At 47.2% G+C, this 21,937-nt stretch overlaps 2 protein-coding genes across 4 annotated transcripts in view; both read right to left on the bottom strand.

Annotated features, from left to right (window-relative positions):
* LOC134351103 (serine/threonine-protein kinase 10-like) overlaps positions 1–3,291 on the bottom strand; it is a 79,166-nt gene extending 75,875 nt beyond the window's left edge. For both annotated transcript variants that reach the window (XM_063057184.1, XM_063057185.1), the window contains exon 1: positions 2,769–3,291. In XM_063057184.1, the coding sequence (XP_062913254.1) occupies positions 2,769–2,921 (153 nt within the window). In that variant the 5' untranslated portion in view covers positions 2,922–3,291. The remainder of the gene's footprint in view (positions 1–2,768) is intronic.
* Positions 3,292–10,277: 6,986 nt separating this feature from the next.
* Positions 10,278–21,701, bottom strand: fam136a (family with sequence similarity 136 member A). Of its 2 annotated transcripts, none has more exons than XM_063057182.1 (3): positions 21,584–21,701; positions 19,207–19,347; positions 10,278–14,567 (listed from the first exon to the last, which is right to left on the bottom strand). In XM_063057182.1, exons 1-3 carry the CDS (start codon positions 21,674–21,676, stop codon positions 14,379–14,381), a joined length of 423 nt encoding a protein of 140 aa, XP_062913252.1. In that variant the 5' UTR covers positions 21,677–21,701; the 3' UTR covers positions 10,278–14,378. The 2 variants fall into 2 exon arrangements, with proteins under 2 accessions (XP_062913252.1, XP_062913253.1); XM_063057183.1 differs by having other exon boundaries at positions 19,207–19,342; positions 21,584–21,695.
* Between the last annotated feature and the right edge of the window lie 236 nt (positions 21,702–21,937).

Genomic DNA, 21,937 nt, shown 5'->3' with positions numbered 1-21,937 from the left:
ATCAAATAGCCCTACCTGGTGTCTCAGGGCTGCGTGTGTTTGTACCCATGTCACCCCCCACACCCCTAGCACTCATTCTCTGTCTTCTGTCCCACTCCTCTCCTGTGGAGTTCCGCCCTTGCCATGCCCATCATCCAGATTTACAAACTTGTTCTCTGCTCCACTTTGACAAGGACAGTACTGTTCAAAGTTCTGAGGCACCCTAGCTATGTATATGCACCTAGGACCTCTGCACTGTACTGTACACATGATGAATCTGAAATCTGATATGTCAGTGATTAAAAGAAACAAATTTGATTCTGTTATCTACATCCACCTTCACATCTAGCAGCACATTCCAGGTACCTACCACTCTCTCTATAAACACATTGTTTTTGTCATGGTCCAGTCCGTGAAGTCCACATTCTGGTTCACGGTCTGGTCCATGGACTCAGGACTCTGGGTCTTCCAGTTGTCCCTTGTTTGATTGAGTTAATCATAGGCACCTGATTCCCATCTTGGGGCTTGGAATATAAGTAGCCTTGGGGTTGAGTGTGGGCTGTTGGTTTGTCTTGGCAAGATCCACTGGGAGCAATATGCTGGTGGAAGGCTAGTGTGGCTACTTGCCATCTTTAGGCTGCGTTGGAGTACCATCGCTTCATGGAGCCTTGCTGTCGGTAGTCAGAGCTGTCTTTGCAGTATGGATTCGGCTTTTTCCCGGGCCTGCTGAGTGGCCATCGGCCACTCTGAGCTAGGTAAGGATCCCGCTGGCTGTAACTGCGACTTAGAGCAATCCTGAAGCAGAGATGGAACTGCCTGTTGTTCTTTGGTGTTTGTCTCTTCTTGTCCTCACCTCTGTCGGGTAAGCCAGGCCGTTTTGCTGTTGCCCTACGGGGGGATCTGTCTTGCCTTGTCATCACCTCTGTGGGGTAAGTCAGGCTGTTCTGCCATTGCCCTATGGGGGGGGGGGGGATCTGTCTTGTCTTGTTTTTGCCTCTGTTGGGTAAGTCTGGCTGTTCTGCTGTTACCTTGGTGTGGAGATAAAGTTGAGTCCCGGCTCTATGTCTATGTACTGTCCAGTCTTCTGTTAGTGTCGAGTTAAAGATGAGTCCCAGCTTTTTGAAGGATAAGTCCTGGCTCTCTGATGTACAGTTCCCAGTCTGTCTCCGAGCTTCAGCCTCCGAGTTATCAGCCTCAAGAGCCAAGACCCCAGCCACGTCCTGTCCGGTAGCCATGTCATGCCCTTGCCTAGTTCTGGGGTCTGAGCCTGAGGCAAGACCTGGGTCCTGGGTCCTTGTCCAGTCTCTGGCTCGGAGTCCAAGCCCAGGCTCCTAGTTCATATTCCTTGTCCAGGTTCCCTGTGTCTAGTCCATGTCCTAGCCCAAGTCTGTGTTTTTGTCCCTGCTCCTTGTCTGTTTCTTGTCACGTCCCTACGAAAGTCAAGTCCTGTTCCTTGTACTTCTGTATCTTGCATTTGGGTCCATTCCCAATGCCCCCATTGTGACAGTTTTGTTCTCCTTAGCTAAAGGGGGGGGGGGCAACCTGGGGCCCATGGCATAAAAAAAGTTGGGAACCCTTGCCATCGATGAACCACAGTGATTATGGGATGAGGAGGGCTTGCTGAAAAATGATGTATGCTCATTGAAGTCTAAACCAGTGAGAATCAATCACAAACACAAGAGGTTCTGCAGATGCTGGAAATCCAGAGCAACACACACACAAAATGCCGGAGGAACTCAGCAGGTCAGGCAGCATCTATGGAAATGAATGAAGAATTGACATTTCAAGCTGAGACTCTTCTTCAAGACTGAGAAGGGCGGGGGGGGGGAGATGCCCCTGAAAAGGGAGAGGGGAGGGGAAGGAGGATAGCTAGAAGGTGATTGAAATCAGGTGGGTGGGACAGGTAAAGGGCTGGAGAAGAAGGAATCTGACAGGAGAGGAGAGTGGCCGAGAGGAGAAGGGGAAGGAGGAGGGGACCCAGGCAGAGGGGACAGGCAGGTGAGAAAGGGAAGAGTTTGGAAAAGATGAATTGGTGGGGGGGGGGATTTGTTAACCGGAAGGAGAAATCCATATTCATGCCATCAAGTTGGAGGTGACCCAGACGGAATATAAGGCGTTGCTCCTCCACCCTGGGGGTGGCCTCATCTTGGCACAGGTGGAGGCTAGGAACCGACACATTGGAATGGAACGGGAACGGAAATTAAAATGTTTGGTCACTGGGAAGTCCCGTTTGTGGTCGATGTTGTGGAGGAGTTTGTGAAGCAGTCCCTCAATTCACAAGGTTCTCGCCGATGTAGAGGAACCAATGAGAAGTTATCTTCATTGAACAGTAGAGGACTATGTTTTTATTTCCCTTGGCTGTTGATCAAAGCCGCAGAGGGGAGTGGACACTACAGAGGGAGAAAGTGAGAATCTCCCAAAACTCTCGTCGGTGAACGGGGGACATCTACAGAGACACAAAACGACTGATTGAATAGAGAAACAGACTAAAGAATTCCCGCTGTGACTACTGCCTGTTTTTGCCCGGGACATATTGATACTGATAAATTGATAAACAACGCATACGGATTCCCAAGTCCCCAATGTTTCTTGACACCCAAGTACACATCTGCCTTTGTAAAAATCCATTGTTTCACCTGAAAGGCAAATCTTCGCCTCTGGGACTTTTTTTGTGTGTGAGCATTCACAGCCCACAGACTCGCTGATTGACAACCGCGCAGTGGTGCTGAGGATGTGGTTTGGGCAGCACGAACGCGAAGCGAGACCATGGCCTTCTTCCGCCTGCTTACCTTGAACACTTTGCCGAAGGCTCCATCCCCCAGCTCCCCGACGATCTTCCACACAGCCTCGGGGTCCACGTCCCTCTTCACATGCTCATACTGCCTCGCCTTCTTCTTCTCCGGACCCAACTTGAAACGTTTCATGAAGCTGAAGAAAGACATTTGGTCCCGCGGGGCTGAGCCCAGATCGCTCCGAGCCAAGGATCAAAGCGAGGAGAAAGATTTTAATAACAACTAAGGCCGGTTGAGAGATACATCACAGGCGGGCACATCAACCCCATTGAGCGTAACTTTACACCGTGCTGTCCAAGAGTTTCTCTAACTTCAGCAAGTCCAACTGAAACCAGACATGCTTGGAGATAACGCCATCAAGCAAACACAACAATAAACCCTAAACCGATTTCCAGCGGGAGTTAACAGTGAAATGTTATCTCTGGGTCTTAGCTGCGTGGCTTTGCACGCTCGTATTTTCTGCAACTGCACATTCGAGGCTGCGGCCGGAAGAGATTAACTCATATTAACATCTCGAGTAATTGGCGACGTTCATCCGAGGGACTGCGCTGTTCCCCAAGATGAAACCTCGCCTCCGCCCCCGTCCTAATGCATTTCCGCGGCCCCCAACTCCAACTCGCTTACACTTAAGGCAAGCTGGCAATAATTCACGCTTAACCAGATATAATTTAACGATAATAACAGGTCTGAGAGCTTTCTTTCCCCCTCCCCCTCAGGAGAGTTGTGTCGCAATTTTCCGACAGCCCCGCGGGTGTTGCGGTTAGTACGTTGGTGAGAGGGTTGGTATCATTTCGGACGTGAATGGGCCGCCAAGTTTTAATGTTTGAATTTAAAGCGGTATTTTTGCGTTCAGGGGGTCGGGTCGGGTGACATCGGACCTGAGGAGCGAGCGTCAAGCAGTCCAAATTCTAAAAGCTAAAAAAGGAAAATGTTTTGAAATGATTGTCATAACTGCGATGAAGTTGTCAATATCCTCAAAGAGAGGGCAAGAGAATTAACGGTACAAGGTCGTAAACACGGGAGATTCTGCGGATGCTGGAAATTCAGAGAAACACACAGGGCACAAAATGCTGGAGGAACTCAGCAGGTCAGTCAGCATCTGTGGAGGGGGCTAAACAGTGAAGGGTCTTGGTCAGAAACGTCGACTGTTTATTCCCCTCCATAGATGCTGCCTGACCTACTGAGTTCCTCCAGCATTGTGTGCGTGTGTTACTAATAACATAATAACATCGTTAGTGGAGTCAACATTTTGAGTGAGTTTTATTTGAGCGGATAAGGAGAAGGGAGACGTAAGCAGAGTGCGTGGGACAGTGTTATAGAGATCTGTCTTTGGCTCATCAGGCTTGGGCAAACGCATACACGGGCTCTAAGTAAGTTTCCAGTAGTTTTTTTGTGTGTATATTAGTATATAGCAATTGCGCCGAGAATGGGTCCAGAGTTAGCGGCATGTTCCTTATGTGAGATGAGGGAACTTTGGGAGATCGCCAGTCTCCTTGATAACTACATCTGCACAAAGTGTGGCGAGATGCAGCTCCTTAGAGACCATGTCTAAGGATCTGGAGCTGCAGCTCGACGACCTTCGACTCATACGGGAGAATAAGGAGGTGATAGATAGGAGCTACAGGGAGGTAATCACCCCTAAATTGCAGAAGGCAGGTAGCTGGGTGGCTCAGGTGAGGGAAAGCTAATAGATAGCTGGTGCTGGTGTTTGAACAGCGGCCACTCAGAGATCAGGAGCGAGAGAAGCCGTGTCTCGGGTCAGTGAGTGCACATTAAAAAGCAGTGCTTCGCAAGAGTGTCAATGTTGGAACAGCAGCAGAGATCTGGATTCATTGGCAAAGGCAAATTAAAACAAGTGGAGCGGTCTTTGTTGGAGTGGACAGTGTTGAAGTGGAGATTTTGAGACTTAAGCTCTTCAAGGCTTTGGTGAGAGAAGGCGAAAAGCTATGGGTAGATTTTTTTTCCAGTTTATTTATTGTTTCCTTCTTCAAATTTGCACAGTTAGAACAGTAGGGATGCCAGGCAGGATAGTTGAATGTTCATCTTGTGGAATGTGGGAACACATTGTTCACCTGCAAGACGTTCATCCGGTTGCAGCTTCTAACATTCACTTAAGGAGTTGGAGCTGGAAGTGGATGGACTCCAGATCATTCAGGAGGCTGAGGGGGTGATAGATAGGACATACAGAGAGGTAGTTACACCCAAGGTGCAGGACACAGGAAACTGGGTGATAGTCAGGAAGGTGAAAGGAGTCAAGCAGCCAGATGCAGAGTACCTCTGTGGCCACGCCCCTCAAGAACAGGTATATCACTTTGGATACTGTTGGGGGGGGGGGGAGTCCTGACCTAGCAGAGGAAAGTCACAGTGGCACTGACTCTGGCTCTGTGGCTCAGAAGGAAGGGGGTGGGTTGGGAGAAGAGGTGAACTATGGTGATAGGGGATGCATTAATTATGGGAATTGAAAGGAGGTTCTGTGGACGCAAACAAGATTCCCAGGATGTACGTTGCCTTCCGGGTGCCAGGGCCCAGGACATCTTGGATCAGGTCATCAGCATTCATAAGTGGGAAGTTGTGTAGCCAGAGGTCATGGTCCTCAAAGATACCAATGATATTGGATGACATTGGAAGAGTGACAAGGTTCTGCAAAGTGAGTTCAGGGACTTAGGTGCTAAGTTAAGGGACAGGACCTCCAGAAATAGGAAGATCATACAGTTTAACACATAGCTAAGGAGTTGGTGCAGGAGGGAGGGCTTCAGATCTTTGGATCATTGGGCTCTCTTCCAGGGGAGGTGGGACCTGTATAGATTAGATGATTTGCACCTAAATACTAGAAGGATTAGTACCCTAGTGGGAAGGTTTACTAGTACTGCTTGAAGGTGGGGGCTTAAACTAGAGTTGCAGGGGGATGGGAACCAACGCGCCAGAACAGATAGTGGAGAGGTTGTGGAGACAGATGTTCTTAGGACCTCAGACAAAGTCTGGAATCAAACTTTTGAGCATGGTGAAACTAGTGTTCTGAGGTGTGTATATGTCAATGCAAGAAGTATTGTAGGAAAGGTGGATGAGCTCAGGGCGTGGATCAACACATGGAATTATGATATTGTAGCCATTAGTGACACTTGGTTGCAGGAAGGGCAGGACCAGCAGCTCAGTATTCCAGGGTTCTGTTGTTTTATATGTGACAGAGCAGGGGGGATTAAAGGGGGAGGGGTGGTATTACTAGTCAGGGAAAATGTCAAGCCAATGCTCTGTCAGGGCAGACTACAGAACTCGTCTAGTGAGGCTTTATGGGTGGAAATGAGGAATAAGGAAGCCATGACCACATTACTGGAGCTATATTACAGACCACCCAACAGTCCTAGAGATCTAGAAGAACAAATTTGTAGAGAGATCACAGACTCTTGCAAGAAACATAAAATTGTGATAGCTGGTCGTTTTAACTTTCCATATATTGACTGGGACTCCCATACTATAAAAGCACTAGATAGGCTAGAATTTGTCAAATGTGCTCAGGGAAGTTTCCTTAATCAGTACATAGAAATTCCAACTAGAGTGTAATACTAGACCTCCTATTAGGAAATGAGATAGGGCAGGTGACAGAAGTTTGTGTAGGGAAACACTTTGCATCGAGTGATCATATTACCATTAGATCCCACATAGACATGGAAAAGGATATGTCTTATGTCGGATTGAGATTCTAAATTGGAGAAAAGCCAGTTTTGCCAGTATCAAAAATGATCTGGCAAGTGTGGATGTCTTCTCCCATCAGTTCGGATCTCCCCCTCCCCCTCTCAAATCTCTTACTAGCTTTTCTTTCAGTTAGTCCTGACGAAGGGTCTCGGCCTGAAACATCAACTGTACCTCTTCCTACAGATGCTGCCTGGCCTGCTGCGTTCACCAGCAACTTTTACATGTGTTGCTTGAAATTCCAGCATCTGCAGATTTCCTCGTGTTTGGACTGGGACAGGTTGTTTTCTGATATAGGTGTACCTGGTAAATGGGAGGTCTTCAAAAGTACAGTTTTGGGAGAACAGAATTTGTAGGTTCCTATCAGAATAAAACACAAGGATAATGGGTTTAGGGAACCTTGGTTTTCGAGAGATATTAGTTTTTGGTTAACAAAAAGGAGGTGCATAGCAATTATAAGCCGGCAGGAGCAAATGAGGTACTTGAGGAATATAAGAAATATAAGAGAACACTTAAGAGGGAAATAAGGGCTGCAGCAGACAAGGTGAAGGAGAATCCTACGGACTTCTACAGATATGTTAAGAGCAAAAGGATTGCTAGGGGCAAAATTGGTCCTCTGGAAGGTCAAAGTGGTAATCTGTGAGTGGAACAGAAAGAAAGAGGGGGAGACCTTAAATCGATTTTTTGCATCTGTATTTGCTCAGGAAATGGACACATAGAGATGTGAGGAAAAGCAGCAGAGAGGTCATGGACCCTATTCAGATTGCAGAGGAGGTGTTCGCTGTCTTGAGGCAAATTAGGGTGGATAAATCCTCAAGGAGTTCCCTCGGACCCTGTGCAGGAATTGCAGGGGCCCTAGCAGAGATATTTAAAACATCCCTAGCCCTGGGGGAGGTGCTGGAGAATTAGGATGGCCAACGTTGTTCCATTGTTTAAGAAAGGCTCTAAGAATAAGCCAGAAAAATTATGGGCCAGTGAGCCTGACATCCGTCTTGGGAAAATTATTGGAAGGTGTTCTAAGAGACCAGATACGCAAGTATTTGGATAGACAGAGACTGATTAGGGATAGCCAGCATGAGTTTTTTTGAGGATGTTGCCAGGAAAGTTGATGAAGTTTTTGTCCACAAGGACTTTAGTAAAGTCTTTGGCAAAAGTCCCACAGATTTTTCTTCTTATTTACATATAGTTACAACAGTGCAACACTACCATAACTTGATGAAGAAGTCCATGAGCACAGAATTGAGATACAGCACAGAATAGGTCCTTCATGTTGTGCCACCTGGCAATTCCCAATTTATCACCAGCATAATCATGGAATAATTTGCAATGACCAATTAACCTACCAACTGATACATCTTTGGACTGTGGGAGGAAACTGGAGCACCTGGAGGAATCCCACGCGGTCACAGACAGAACGTACAAACTCCTTACAGGCAGTGGCAGGAATTGAATCCGGGTCGCTGGTATTGTAAAACGTCTTGCTTACCACTATACTACAGTGCCACTCCCCCTTTTTTGAGGAGGTTATTAAGAAAAGCAATGAAGGTGATAGACATGGACCTCAGCAAGGCTTTTGACAAGGTCCCATATAGTAGGTTGGTTGAGAAAGTTAGTGCATACGGGTACCAAGGTGTTTTGGTAAACTGACTCCAAAATTGGCTTTGAGATAGAAGGCAGAGGGTAGTGGTGGTGGGTTGCTTTTCTGACAGTAATCAATGATGTACCACAGGGAATTGGTGCTGGAATCTTCCATGCTTTTCATATATGTATTATGTACACACAGTGGCCACTTTATTAGGTACACCTGCTCAAGAATGAAAAATCTGCGGGATCTTGTCAAAGGCTTTGCTAAAATCCATGTAAACAACTTCCACTAATCAACTCACTGCATAAAAGCACGCAGACATGGTCAAGAGGTTCAGCTGTTGTTCACACCAGATATCAGAATGGGGAAGAAATGCGATCCAAGTGACTTTGACCGTGGAATGATAGTTGGTGCCAGACAGGGTGGTTTGAGGATCTCAGAAATAGCTGATCTCCTGGGATTTTTATGCACAATTCTCTAGTTTACAGATGGTGGGAAAAACAAACAAAAAAAATCCAGAGAGTGGCAGTTTTGTGGCCAAAAATGCCTTGTTAATGAGAGACGTCTAAGAATGGCCAGATTGGTTCAAGAAGGCAAAAGTAATTCAAACAACTGCACGTTACAACAGTGATGTGCAGAAGCGCATCTCTGAATGCACAAGACATAGATCTTTGAAGTGGATGGGCAACAGCAGCAGAAAACCACAAACATAGACTCAGTGGCCACTTTATTTGGTACAGGAGGTTCGTAATAAAGTGGCCACTGAGTGTAAATCAGTTGGAAAAGTGGCCAAAGCGATGGCTGACGGAATTTAATCCAGACAAACGTGAGGTAAGGCGTTTTGAGTCGTCTAGCACTGGCCAGACATTATAAACAGCAGACCTTAGAAACACCCATGTGGAGAGACCTGTGGGGGGGGGGGGGAGAGGAGGGGTGGTGCAAGTTCATAGCTCATGCTGGATGTCAGGGCAGTGAAGGCTGGATTCAACTTGCTTCTACTCAGGGTGCCACGGCCCGGAGTTCGGAGTTCAATTCCAGCGCTGTCTTTAAGGAGTTTATACGTTCTCCCTGTGACCGCGTGAACTTCCTCCAGGTGCCTGATTCCTCCCAGTCCAAAGGTGTACCAGCTGGTAGGTTAATTGGTCACTATAACTTGTTCTGTGATTAGGCTAGGGTTAAATGGGGAGGGGGGGGGGTTGTGGCTCATTGGGTCCAAATGGCCTTTTCTGCGCTGATTCGCTATGTATAAGTAAATAAACAGCCAGCATGCTGAGTGTTAGAATTGGGACATCATGCTGCAGCTGTACAGGACACTGGTTAGGCTGTGCTAGGATTATTGTCTGCTTGGGCTGATTACTATATACCTGTGTTTATAGACCAGACTTTTGTAACTTCACCTGCAAGTTCAAGATACTTGGGTCCTCTCCAGCTTGATTAGGGTACGGTCCTTTCATATGAACGAGTGTGTGGGAGACCAGTGGAATGGATTTAATGAGTTGCAGGGCTGCAGGCGTCTTCTGCAGTGCAGGAACATGGCTTACAGCTGCAGTTCCAACATGCAAACTATTTCAGTGATGAACAGTTCACAGGAATGGCATCCCACTGTAACCTGGGAACACTGTTCCCGATAAACTGCGTAGGTGCGCGGCCGCACAGTAACTGAAATGCTCCCGTGCACATAGACTTTGTTGCTGCACAGCTGGATTTTCTTTACATAACGTTAATATAATTTTGAAATCTGTTAATTGTAACATAACCTGTAATTAATTATGTTAATATAGTCCATTTGTTGTTCAGATCAAACATCAGAATGAGGAAGAAATGAGACCTAAGTGACTTTGACTGTGGAATGACTGTTGGTGCCAGACGAGGTTGTTTGAATATCTCGGAAACTGCTGATTGCCTGGGATTTTCACGCACAACAGTCTAGAGTTTACTGAAAATGATGTCAAAAACAAAACAAAAAAAATCAAGTGAGCAGTAGTTCTGTGGGTGAAAATGCCTTGTTAATGAGAAGTCAGAGAAGGGTCAGAACAGTTCCAGCTGACAGCAAGTGGACAGTAACTCCAGTAACCATGCATTACAACAGTCCTGTGCAGAAAAGCAACTCAACGCACAACTTGTCAAACTTTGAAGGAGATGAGCTACAGAAGCAAAAGACCACACCGGATTTCACCCCTAATTAAGTGGCCACAGTGTGCGTAGACACATAAAACAAACACCTGAAAGTTGTTAAACTTCTTTAATTTGACATTCATACAGACACCCTGCCCAGGAAACTTCACATTTAAACCAACTCCAAACAGGAAAAATATATCTTTAAAGGCTTCACAGTACATCTCTCATTTACTTTCTCAGTACATAAATTCATTCAAAAGTATTGTTTTTTTAAAACTGGCCCGTAAATACCTGAGGTAATAGGGTCAGACATGACAATTGTATTGATCTGACCAGTGGCAGCAATGTTGCTCAAGTTAACAGAACCTCACTCACTCATTTAACAGCCCAGGAGCAAAGCAAATTTAGCAATTTGGTTTAGTTTTTCCATGATACAAGATACAATTTGCAGAAGGAGCATAATTACTTCAGATGAATTCAGCAGACTGCAAAATGAACTCATTCCTCCTAAATTTCTAACTGGACTTTTATTTTGAGAGGTTGGGTAAGCAATGCACATCAAACACTGAGGAACAGACAACAGCAGACGCAACAGTTCGATCAGCTACACAATCAGATCACTTATGTTTTACAGTCTGGTTTGTCACATGCACGAAGCAGTCAGAACATTCTTACTGACATAACATTAATTTGAGACTTACAATAAAACTCTGAGAACCCACTAACCATGTGCCTGAAGTAGCGATGGCTGGGTATTGGCTCAGGTCCGCCATGCCGTGCTTCCTTCCTACACACTGCATCCCCATCCAACAGCACTGAGAACTTGCTAATCCAACATCAAACGTGGCAGATTACTGGAGTTTCTCTCTATATAGAGATAATCCTGGGAATAGAAAAATTACAGATAGAGGAAAGTCCTTAAGTGTCGAGTGCCCCATCCACACCCATCTGCAATTTCCAGCTGTGACGAGGCATGGCGCTACGGAAAAAAAAAGTTTACTGTCACTGTACAAGTTGTACATAACCAGGAGAAAGAAATAGGCAGGAAAAATAATCGTAGACACAAATCCACCCTGCAAACTGCCTTTTCTAAAAGCTCCCTTTTGGAAAGCGCTAATGGAGCTATTAAAAGGAAACTATTATTTTATTTAGTGATACAGTGCCATCTCAGCAACCCCTGAGAAAACTGATTAACCCACACCTAAATGACAGGACAATTTACCGAGATAAGTTGGTCATTGTATGTCTTTGGACTGTGGGAGGAAACTGGAGGATTTGGGGAAAACCTAGGCATTCCACAGGGGAGGACAGACAGAGACTCCTTACAGAATGGTGCCAGAACTGAACTTCAAAATGCTCCAAACTGTAATAGCGTAGCGCTAACCGCTATACACCACCAGTGCCCAAGATCAACAATTCCATTTAGCCCCCCGCCTCTATTATCCTTCCCCCATCACCTCTTTGCACTATAAACACTTTAACCACTTTTTATGCTGTTTACATTCTAAATATGCCTGTGGCTTTATTTATGTATACTTTAGTCCACATCTGTCCTTTAACCTCTAATTTTATTAGCTTTTCTACTTATATATCATTCTTTATAATTGCTGAAATTTTTTTGTTGCTTGTCGTGCCCTGAGCACAGCAAACTCCTCCCACGTGTAAATGTACATGGCCAATAGTTTATCTTTCACGAGCACAGAAACAGTCCAAAACTCAACAGCCCCCTGCTTCCTAGCACCAGTCTCCCTTGCATACAGATGTTACCCTTCACAAGAGCATAAATAACTCAACAGCCTCCTGCTTCCTAGCACCAGTCTCCCTTGCATACAGATGTTACCCTTCACAAGAGCATAAATAACTCAACAGCCCCCTGCTTCCTGTAAACAGACTCCTTCGCATACAGATGTTAACCATCACTGAAACAGATTTGAATTGAAAGAAGCACTGAGTAAACAGACAAATCAGAGAACAGTGAAGAGTAAACGGATTGTCCTGGAGGAACTGTTCAACTGAGACTGGAGGAAGGACAAGGACTATGCCCCCCACAACGTAGGAGAATGAGGGGAGATTTGAAAGAGGTATACTAAATTATGAGGGGTACGGATAGGCTAAATGCAAGTAGGTATTTTCCACTGAGGTTGGGTGAGAACTAGAGGTCATAGGTTAAGGGTGAAAGGTGAAATATTTAAGGGGAACTTCACTCAGAGGGTGGCCAGTGTGGAATAAGCTGGTTGCAGGTTGGATTTCAACGTTTAAGAGACGTAGATAGGAGGGGTACGGAGGGCTATGGTCCAGGTGTGGGTCGATGGGATTAGGCAGAATAACAGCTCAGCATGGACAAGATGGGCCGAAGGGCCTGTTTCTGTGCTGTGCTGCTTTATGACTACGACAGATGGAGGACAGTCTTTAAGCGTCAAATGCCTCTGTACCACAAACACTTGCTTGAGGAGGCATGGCACAGAAAAGATGAAATGAGAACATAGACACTGCCTCTCCCATAACGCTGTTCAATGCTTGACAGTCTCCTTGCTTCTTCCTACCAGTCTCAGGCGTTAACCATCTTTGAAATTGGTCTGAGTGGAAAAGAAGCAGTAAACAGACAGATCAGAGAGCACTGGCAAACAATAAAACAGATGAAGGAACTGATGGGCAAACTGTTCAACTGAGGCTAGACAAAAGACAGCAGCCAGACGATGTCAACAGCAGGTATATATTACTTACTAAATATAGCGCTGTTTCCTGTCCACTGTAGTGTGCACTATCTAGCAGCAAACTTATTATAGGCACAGCAGCGTCTACTCTCAAGGCAGGCCTGTATCAGTATCAGCTCACCTTGACCGCGCTTCCTGTGCACACTGCACTGGGTAAATAACTGGTGTTTGTGTTTGTGTGCGTGTGAGAGGCTGCAGGTAAAATGAGTGTCTGTACACTTAACACTGCTTTACAACAATGGCACCCTCTCAAAGTTGTCAGAATTAAGGCAAATTTCCAGATCTATTTGTTAATTTACTACAATGCAGCTGAAGTAGTCATCAAGCTATGAAGCAAATTCTTAAAACTACATTCTCAGATACTCAGTTCCTCCAGCATTTTGTGCGTGTTTCTCAGATCTCTGCTGAGTATTTCTAGTGATCTTTCTATTATATCCATAGTTTCTTGTCAGACTCCATTTACTGGCTACCAACCGGGAGAAGGTATGGGAGCCCAAGGACTCACATGCGATGTTTTAGGAACGGGTTCTTCCCCTCCATTGTCTGATATCTGAATGGACAATGAACCGATGAACACTACCTTACTGATTTTTGCCCTCTTTTCACACTGCTGATTTTTCAAAAAAAAATATTTTTTTATTGTAACCTAATTTCTTAAATGTATTGCACTGTACTGCTGCCACAAATTCCACAACATGTCAGTGACAATAAGCCTGATTCTGAACCTTAGGCCAAGATCCCTTGCCCTATTACGGGGACCGGTGTAGCACCAAGTAGTGTACCATCAGGACGGAGAAAGGAGGAGAAGGAAGCAGAAATGGGAAAGGGGATAGCGGGTAGGGGAAGGGGAAAGGGGGTTTCTGGTACACTGTGGTCTGGAAGAACGTTGTTTCGTTTCGTCATATGTACATACAGTTAGACAATAGACTTGGTCTTGACTTTAACTGGAACAGGGGATGGGGGATAGATGAATGGGAAAGGGGATAGGGGAAGGAAGAGATTTAAGCCAAGGCTGCAGATTCCGCTCACCACCCAGTGAAACCCAGATGATGAGGCGCTGGCCGCAATGTCCATTTAAAACAGTGGATGGTCGGCTAAGTGAGATTGCTGTTGTGCCTGTTTGCCCCAGCAAAAGTCGGTGTTTTGAGGAAGAATCAGGAGATTATAGTCGTTGCCCCAGAATGATTTTCAATGTGCAGAAATGAGGGACAGGAGTGTACACTGTGAAATGGGTCATGCAGACTCTGAACTGACAGGTCGTCGGTCTCCAGCTGCGACTGCTGTTCCTGGAAATCGTTGCCACCCACCTCCAAGCAACCGGTTACCCTACGGTTCATATCGCTTTTGCTCTACGGTCTGCAGTGGTGCGTGAATTGGAGCCTCTGGGCCAGGTTTTCACATGGATAGACTGTATTGGAATATTTGGTTCGGGGTGACGCCCCCGCTTCGGCGCAGCATACGTTTCTTAACCAGAGATTCAGCTTTACGGGTGAGGGCACAGCCTTATTTCGCAATGGAGGCTAACGAGTCCTTCAAAGTCCTCGTCATGCTGGGGATGAGGACAGCATGATCATCCACACATTTGGTGACGCAGGATTCGGCCTTCTGCTTGACGTCCAGCTCTCTCACTCCCGAATCAAGGGCATCCTTCGCTCGGTCGTTACAATCCATCATGCAGCGTTGCAGACGATTCTGCAATGAGAAAGTAACACATCAGTCTGAAAGGCTTTCTCCTACTCAGCCTCAGTTTACCTGCTTGCTGACAGGTGTTCCGCGCAAAGAAATTCCAAAAGGGGAGCTAATTCCGAAATCAGAGGTGTAAAGGGACTTGCAGGATTCCCTAAAGGTTAAATTGCAGGTTGAGTCGGTGATGAGGAAGCAACGTTAGCATCATTTAGAGGCAGCACGGTAGCGCAGTGGTTAACACAATGCTTTACAGTACAGGCAACCCCGGTTCAATTCCCACGCTGTCTGTAAGGAGTTTGCATGTTCTCCCCGTGACAACACAAGCTTCCTCCAGGTGCTCCAGTTTCCTCTCACCAGTCAATAGGTTAACTGGTGATTGTAAATTGTCCTGTGATTAGACCAGGGTTAAATCGGGATTGCTGGGCGGCACAGCTTGAAGGGCTGGAAGAGCCTATTCCACCCTGAATTTCAAATAAATAAAATTCAAGAGGACTAGAATATAAAAGCAAGGATGTAATACTGAGGCTTTATAAGGCCCTGGTCAATTGTACTTGGGAGTATTGTGAGCAGTTTTGGGCCCCTTACCTGAGAAAGGATGTGCTGACATTGGAGAGCATCATGATGAGGTTCATGAAAATGATCCCGGGAATGAAAGGGTTAATGAGGAGCATTGATGGCTCTGGGCCTGTACTCACCGGCTTTTAGAAGAATGATGGGGGATCTCATTGAAACCTATCGAATACTAAGAGGCCTAGATAGAGTGGAGGATGTTTCCTATAGTGAGGGAGTCTCGGAGCAGAGGGCACAACCTCCAAATACAAGGATGTCCCTTTAGAACAGAAATGAAGAGGAGTGTAGAGTATCTGTGGAATTCCTTGCCACAGTCGGCTGTGGAGGCCAAGTCATTGGGTATTTTTAAATCGGGGTTCTCCCCGATTAGTTATGGGGTTGAGGGGGATAATAAATCAGCCACGATGGGATGGTGGAGCACACTCGATGGGCTGAATGGCCTGATTCTGCTATGTCGAACAGTCTTATGATACCAAAGTCGAGCACTCGCAGATTGGACACATGGAGATTAAAACTCAAGACAGGACTGGCCCCACCTCTACTCGTAACATACAAGTGATCAGATAGCTGGGCTTCACCAAGTTGAGCTAGTGGGCAGTTTCTTTTTCGGGAACACCTGCACATAAGGGGTTGAACTGAGTCTGATAAACTCCGTTGGTGAAGATACTGAGGCAGCTGGTGAGGACTGGAGCTCATTATTCATGCCTGGTCTCCAAACCGAGACCCAGAGAGGGAAAAACAAACACAGTATAGAAACAGCTGTCACTACCAGCAAGTGCCTGCTAGCCTTTATCAGAATCAGGCTCAATATCACCAGCATATGTAATGAAATTTGTCGTTTTTGTGGCAGCAGTACAATGCAATATAATAAAAACTGTGAATTGTATACATTAAGTAGTAAAATTAAATAGGTAGTGCAAAAAAGTAGTGAGTAGTGTTCATGGGTTCAATGTTTATTTAGGGATCTCATGGCAGAGGGGTAGAAGCTGTTCCTGAATCGTTGAGTGTGTGTCTTCAGGCTTCTGTACCTCCTACCTGATGGTAGCAATGAGAAGAGGGCCTGTCCTGGGTGATGGGGGTCCTTAATGATGGGTGCCACCTTTTTGAGGCATCGCTCCTTGAAGATGTCCTGGACACTGGGGAGGCTGGTACCCATGATGGAGCTGACTGAGTTCACAGCTTTCTGCAGTTTATTTCGATCCTGGGCAATGTCCCCCCTCCCCAGTGATGCAGCCAGTTCGAATGCTCTCCACGGTACATGGGTAACATGTACCCCAGCTATGTGATCAGTACCCCAAATCCCAGTACTCATACTTCAACCATATTCCTTTATTCCCTTTTCCTTCAGCCACCTGTCCAAACGGCTTCTGCCACTGATATCAGTTACAGCCCAAAGCCAAACCCCATCACAAAGGAGCCTCACCACGCAGAACATGCTCTCTTCCCACTGAGGAGGTAAACAAGCCCAACGACACACACTCAACATTTTAGGAACAGCTTCCTCCCCTTTCCCCATCAGATTTCTGAACAGTCCACTACCTCTCTATTTGTGCACCAAATCAATATGCTGTAATTTAATATATATATTTCTTATTGTATTTTGCAGTATATTTTACATTAGCGCTGTACTGCTGTCTCAAAACAACAAATTTCACAATATATAAGATGAATGGTGGTGCGCTTGGGTGCAGTCGCTTCTCGGGGGCCAAGCAAAGGTGTTTTTGTCTTTTTACGATCGCAAGACAATGCTGGACTCTAAGCATGTCAGATACTGCAGGTCTACGCCATCAGCGAGCTGCTAGTTGGCGGAGGAGCTGGACTCGATGTGTGAAAGTGGCGTGCAGTGTAATCACGGGTGACTGCCTTGGACGTTTCTCTTGCAATTGTAAGACCCTGTTGGACATTGACAACTTAAAGTGTTGCAGGCCTGTTTCCCTTGTTTGTTGGCGCGACAGATAGCGGGACAGCCACACAGCCTCGGCTGTAGAGAGATCTAGGCCTCAAGCAGACGCCTTGCCTGCTGCTGCAGCCCAGGAGAGGAGACAGTGGAGGCGGTGTAGCGTGGCGTCCATGTTCGGCTGGGGGCTGGCATCTCCTGTTGGTGCTGCCCTCCAGTGTCTGACCAGTGCAATGACAAGCTGGATTGAGTGTGTGTGTTTATCTGCGGACTGCTGGGAACTGCACCATCAATCTGCAGGACAAGTCATTCAGAGCTATTCGCACATATATAAGTCTTTTTGCATGCCTGTATGTTTGCTTGTTATCATGAATGTACTGTGTGCGCCTTGTGCTATGTTGTACTGTGTGCCCTAGGCTCCAGACGACTGTTGTTTCATTCAGCTGTATTCACGTAATGATAATTAAACTTGAACTTGAACGTGTTAGTGACAATAAACTTGATTCGGATATCTGCTTACACCCTCACATCTAGTAACATATTCCACATACCTACCATTCGCTGTTCAAATATATACCATACACGTACTTCGATAATAAATTTATTTTGAACCTCACTCTCCTCTAATCCAAAGCATTTTATTTCACCAAATTCTACAAACCTCTTCTGACAAATACCAAGATAAAATACAACTTACATAGAAGGGTACAGTGCAGGTCAGGCCTTTCAGCCCACAATGTTGTGCTGACCCTTTAACCTGTGATCAATCTAACCCTTCCCTCCACTTTTCTTTCAGCATGTGCCTAATGTATTAATTGATTAATTGATTGATTGAGAAACAGTACATAATAAGCCCTTCCGGCCCTTCGAGCCACACAGCCCAACAATCCCCTGATTTAATCTATCTAATTGCAGGACAATTTACAGTAACCATGTAAATTGCCAACTGGTACGTCTTTGGACCCGTGGGTGGAAACCAGAGCACCCGGAGGAAACCCATGCAGTCACGGGGAGAACGTATAGGCAGCGCTGGGAATTGAACCCTGATCATCTGTACTGTGATGCGTTGTGTTAACCACAATGCTACCCCCGGCATCATGTTCCACACACCCACCGCTCTCTGCGTAATAAAAACCTATGTGACATCCCCTTCCCCATACTTTCCTCCAATCACCTTAAAATTACACCCCCTTGTATTAGCCATTTCCACCCTGGGAAAAAGTCTCTGGCTGTCCTCTCAAACTTTGCATCTTTTCATCTTATACACCTCTTATCAAGGCCTCTCATCCTTTTGCTCCACAAAGAAAAGCCCCAGCTCGCTCAATTTCACAAGACACGATCCGCAAAGTGAAGCAAACTTGTGTCACCTCAGCTGTAAATAGCCTACCCCTTATTTCAACATGGTGACCCCCTACTCTAGACATAGTTCCAGCCAACATCCTCCTCTCCAAAGAGAAAAGCCCTCGCTTGCTCAACCTATCCTCGTGAGACATACCCACTAGTCAGGCATCATCTTGGTAAACCTCCTCTGTAGCTTCTCTTAAGCTTCCACAGCCTTTCTGTAATGTGGGACACAAACTTCCCCCAAGTTCAAGTTTATTGACATCCAAACGTATACATGTACTCCACTAAACACAATGAAATTCTTCCAGACCACGGTGCACAACACAAAAGGTATTATTACCACAAACAAATTAACACATAATAAGGTGCATTTACAGTACAAGTCAAGAAGTAAACAGCATTGTTCAACTTTTAAGAGAAGTTTGGATAGGTACATGGATAGTAGGGGTATGGATGTCAGTGGTTCCTGTAAATGTTGATTGGAGTAGGCAGTTTAAATGGACCAGATGGGCGAAAACTGTTTCTGTGCTGCACTTTCCTACCACTCTTTACGCTACGGGCACTTCATACACGGTGAGACCTGGGTGGTGGCAGGGAGTTCAGTCGTCTCACGGCCTGGGGAAAGGAGCTGTTTCCCATCCCAACAGATCTTGCCCTAAGGCTACGGTGCCTCCTGTCTGATGGTAGGGGGTGAAAGAGATTGTTGGATGGATGGGAGAGATTGTTGACAATGCCAAGGGCCCTGCATACGCAGCGCTCCCGATAACTAACTCGGATGGGCGGAAGGAAGAGCAACGATCTAATTAGCTGGGGTGGAGGCAGACTGTTGCTTACCTGGAACCTCTCGAGCTCCCCGGTGACAGCAGCCTGTGCCTTGGCAAGCGGGGTGTGGCATCGCTCGATACACTGATGAACCTCTTCCATGGAGGAGATGCCGTTGTCACAGCAGTCAGCGCTGCAGCGGAACATTCTGCCCTGGTGAAGAAATTTAAACACCAGCACTGAGATCCCCGTTCCCCACACCGTTCTCTCTTTCAAATGCAGCGGACAGGTTATGTATTGTTCACCTTTGTTACCGTTCACTGGGCGCAACCATATAGATTAAAACGGAGCAGCAGAATGAGGCCATTCAGTCCATCGAGTCTGTTCTGCCATTCTTTCACGGCTGATTTACTTTCCCTCTCAATCCTGTTCAAAGGTACTATGGAGGCTCGTACCCAAGATGGAGCAGACTAATTTTATGACCTTCTGCAGCTTCTTTCAGTCCTGTGCAGTAGCTCCCCCCTCCCCAATTATACTAGACAGTGATGCAGCCCGTCAGAATCCTCTCCACAGTACATCTATAGAAGTTTTTGAGTGTCTTAGTTAACAAAGCAAATCTCTTTAAGCTCCTGATGAAATATAGCCGCTGTCTTCTTTATCGTAGCTGTATTGATATGGTGGGACCAGGTTAGGTCCTCAGAGATCTTGACATCCAGGAACTTGAAATTGATCACTCTCTCAATCTTATTATTTCACGTTTTCATTACTTATTGCTATTTATTGATATTTACACTTTCACAGTTTGTTGTCTACTGCACTCTGGTTGATCTTTCATTGATCGTGTTGTAGTTAATAGGCAACGGTTAGTCTCATGAGACCATGGATTTGCGCCTTGGAAGGTTTCCAGGGCGCAGGCCTGGGCGAGGTTGTATGGAAGACCAGCAGTTGCCCATGCTGCAAGTCTCCCCTCTCCACGACACCGATGTTGTCCAAGGGAAGGGCATTAGGACCCATACAGCTTGGCATTAGTGTTATAGTTAGTATTCTATAAATTTGCTAAGTATGCCCGCAAGAAAATGAATCTCAGGGTTGTATGTGGTGACATATATGCATTCTGATAAAATTTACTTTGAACTTTGAAATGCTCCTTATATGTTAACCCTTCTGTCCCCAGAATCATGCCTACAAACCTCCTCTTGGCCGTCTCCAATGCTTTCCTTTGATATGGGGGGTGAAATTGCTCACAATACCCCAAGTGTGGGCTGACCAATGCCTCAGCATTGCAAGCCAGCTTTTATATTCTGTATCTCTTGAAATGAATGGTAACATTGCATTTGCCTTCCTCACCACCCGACTCAATCTGCAAGCGAACCTCCAAAACATGGGCTTCCAACTTTTTTATGCCACGGACCCCTATCATCAACCGAGGAGTCCATGGACGCCTGCTCAAGGGAATCCTCATAAAGCCACAGGGTTCGATTTGGGCAGTAGCTGGTGCTCAGGACTGACCTTTGGTCCTGCAATCATGAACAGCTTTTCATTCAGTGCAAACACATGCTGGGGAGGGGGAAGGGGGTGCTCTGGTGGGAGAGGTGGAGCTATGGATGTTCAGTGAACACAACCTTCCCCCTCCCTCCCTGTCAAACATACCTTAGGACCTACTCTCCCCCACCATTGCCATCAGGTATCATCCCCCAACCGCCAGGGATCTTTTCCTCCGCCCTCCCGCCTCCAGAGAGTTTCCCTCTCTGGCCTTTTCCTCGCTCTCGACCTTCCCCATTACCCACCAACTCCTCTCACTTAACTTGCTACCCTCCCCTTTCCCCCTCACCCCATGCCTTCTACTCTCCTCCCAACCACCACCCCACACCGCCTCTCCCCTCCCTCCTTCCTCACCCCTACCCCACCCACCTCAACCTCAAACTCTCCCCTTCCCCACCCTTCTCTCCACTCACTCCCACCCCGTCCCATCATCTCCCGGCCCCACTCCCTCCGCAAATCTTCACCCTCATTCAACACCTGCCCCTCCCCGGCCCAGGCCCCCTCCCTACTCCCGGCCCAGGCCCCCTCCCTACTCCTGGCCCCTCACCCGGCCCAGGCCCCCTCCCTACTCCCGGCCCCTCACCCGGCCCAGGCCCCCTCCCTACTCCCGGCCCAGGCCCCCTCCCTACTCCTGGCCCCTCACCCGGCCCAGGCCCCCTCCCTACTCCCGGCCCCTCACCCGGCCCAGGCCCCCTCCCTACTCCCGGCCCCTCACCCGGCCCAGGCCCCCTCCCTACTCCCGGCCCACCCACCATCACCCACTCTCTCTCCCCAGCCCTCTCCCCTTCCCATGCCCTCGACCCTCGACCTTCCACCTCCCTCCCCCGTCCCCCGTCCCCCGTCCCCCGTCCCCCGTCCCCCGTCCCCCGGCACCGGTAGCGAGCGCGGCTCCGCCGTGAAGGCCCACCTGCATCTTGCGGATCTGCTCCCTCTCCAGGCCCTGCACCATCGCGTCCACCGCCCGCTGGAGCCGGCGCTGCTGGGACTCCGCAGCCGCCATCGCTGCACGCTGCCCCGGACACCGAGGAGGCTACGGCGAGGCAAGAGCGGCCGCGGGGGCGGGGGGGGGGGAGTTGTCCTCCAGCTCACCCTCCGCCGCTGGCGCCGCCCCGCTGATCGGGAGAGGCAACTTCAGGACAATGCACTCTCCTTTGAGAACTCCTAACTCCATGGGAAGGGTTGGGCTCTTCAACCATCGAGTGACATAAACCTTCCTAATCGCAATTATTGTTGTCACATGTACTGAGGTACAGTAAAACAC

The sequence above is a fragment of the Mobula hypostoma genome, chromosome 8, assembly GCF_963921235.1.
Source record: "Mobula hypostoma chromosome 8, sMobHyp1.1, whole genome shotgun sequence".
In the NCBI taxonomy this organism is placed as follows: domain Eukaryota; kingdom Metazoa; phylum Chordata; class Chondrichthyes; order Myliobatiformes; family Myliobatidae; genus Mobula; species Mobula hypostoma.
This window is presented reverse-complemented; position numbering and strand designations above follow the sequence as displayed.

Bases quoted from the DNA above. Each gene is read 5' to 3' on its own strand.
- fam136a (XM_063057182.1), bottom strand. From the start codon at position 21,676: ATGGCGGCTGCGGAGTCCCAGCAGCGCCGGCTCCAGCGGGCGGTGGAC. The intron at 19,348-21,583 runs GTGGGCCTTCAC...TTTCTTCACCAG, and splicing joins AGCAGATCCGCAAGATGCAG to GGCAGAATGTTCCGCTGCAG. The intron at 14,568-19,206 runs GTAAGCAACAGT...TTCTCATTGCAG, and splicing joins GGGAGCTCGAGAGGTTCCAG to AATCGTCTGCAACGCTGCAT.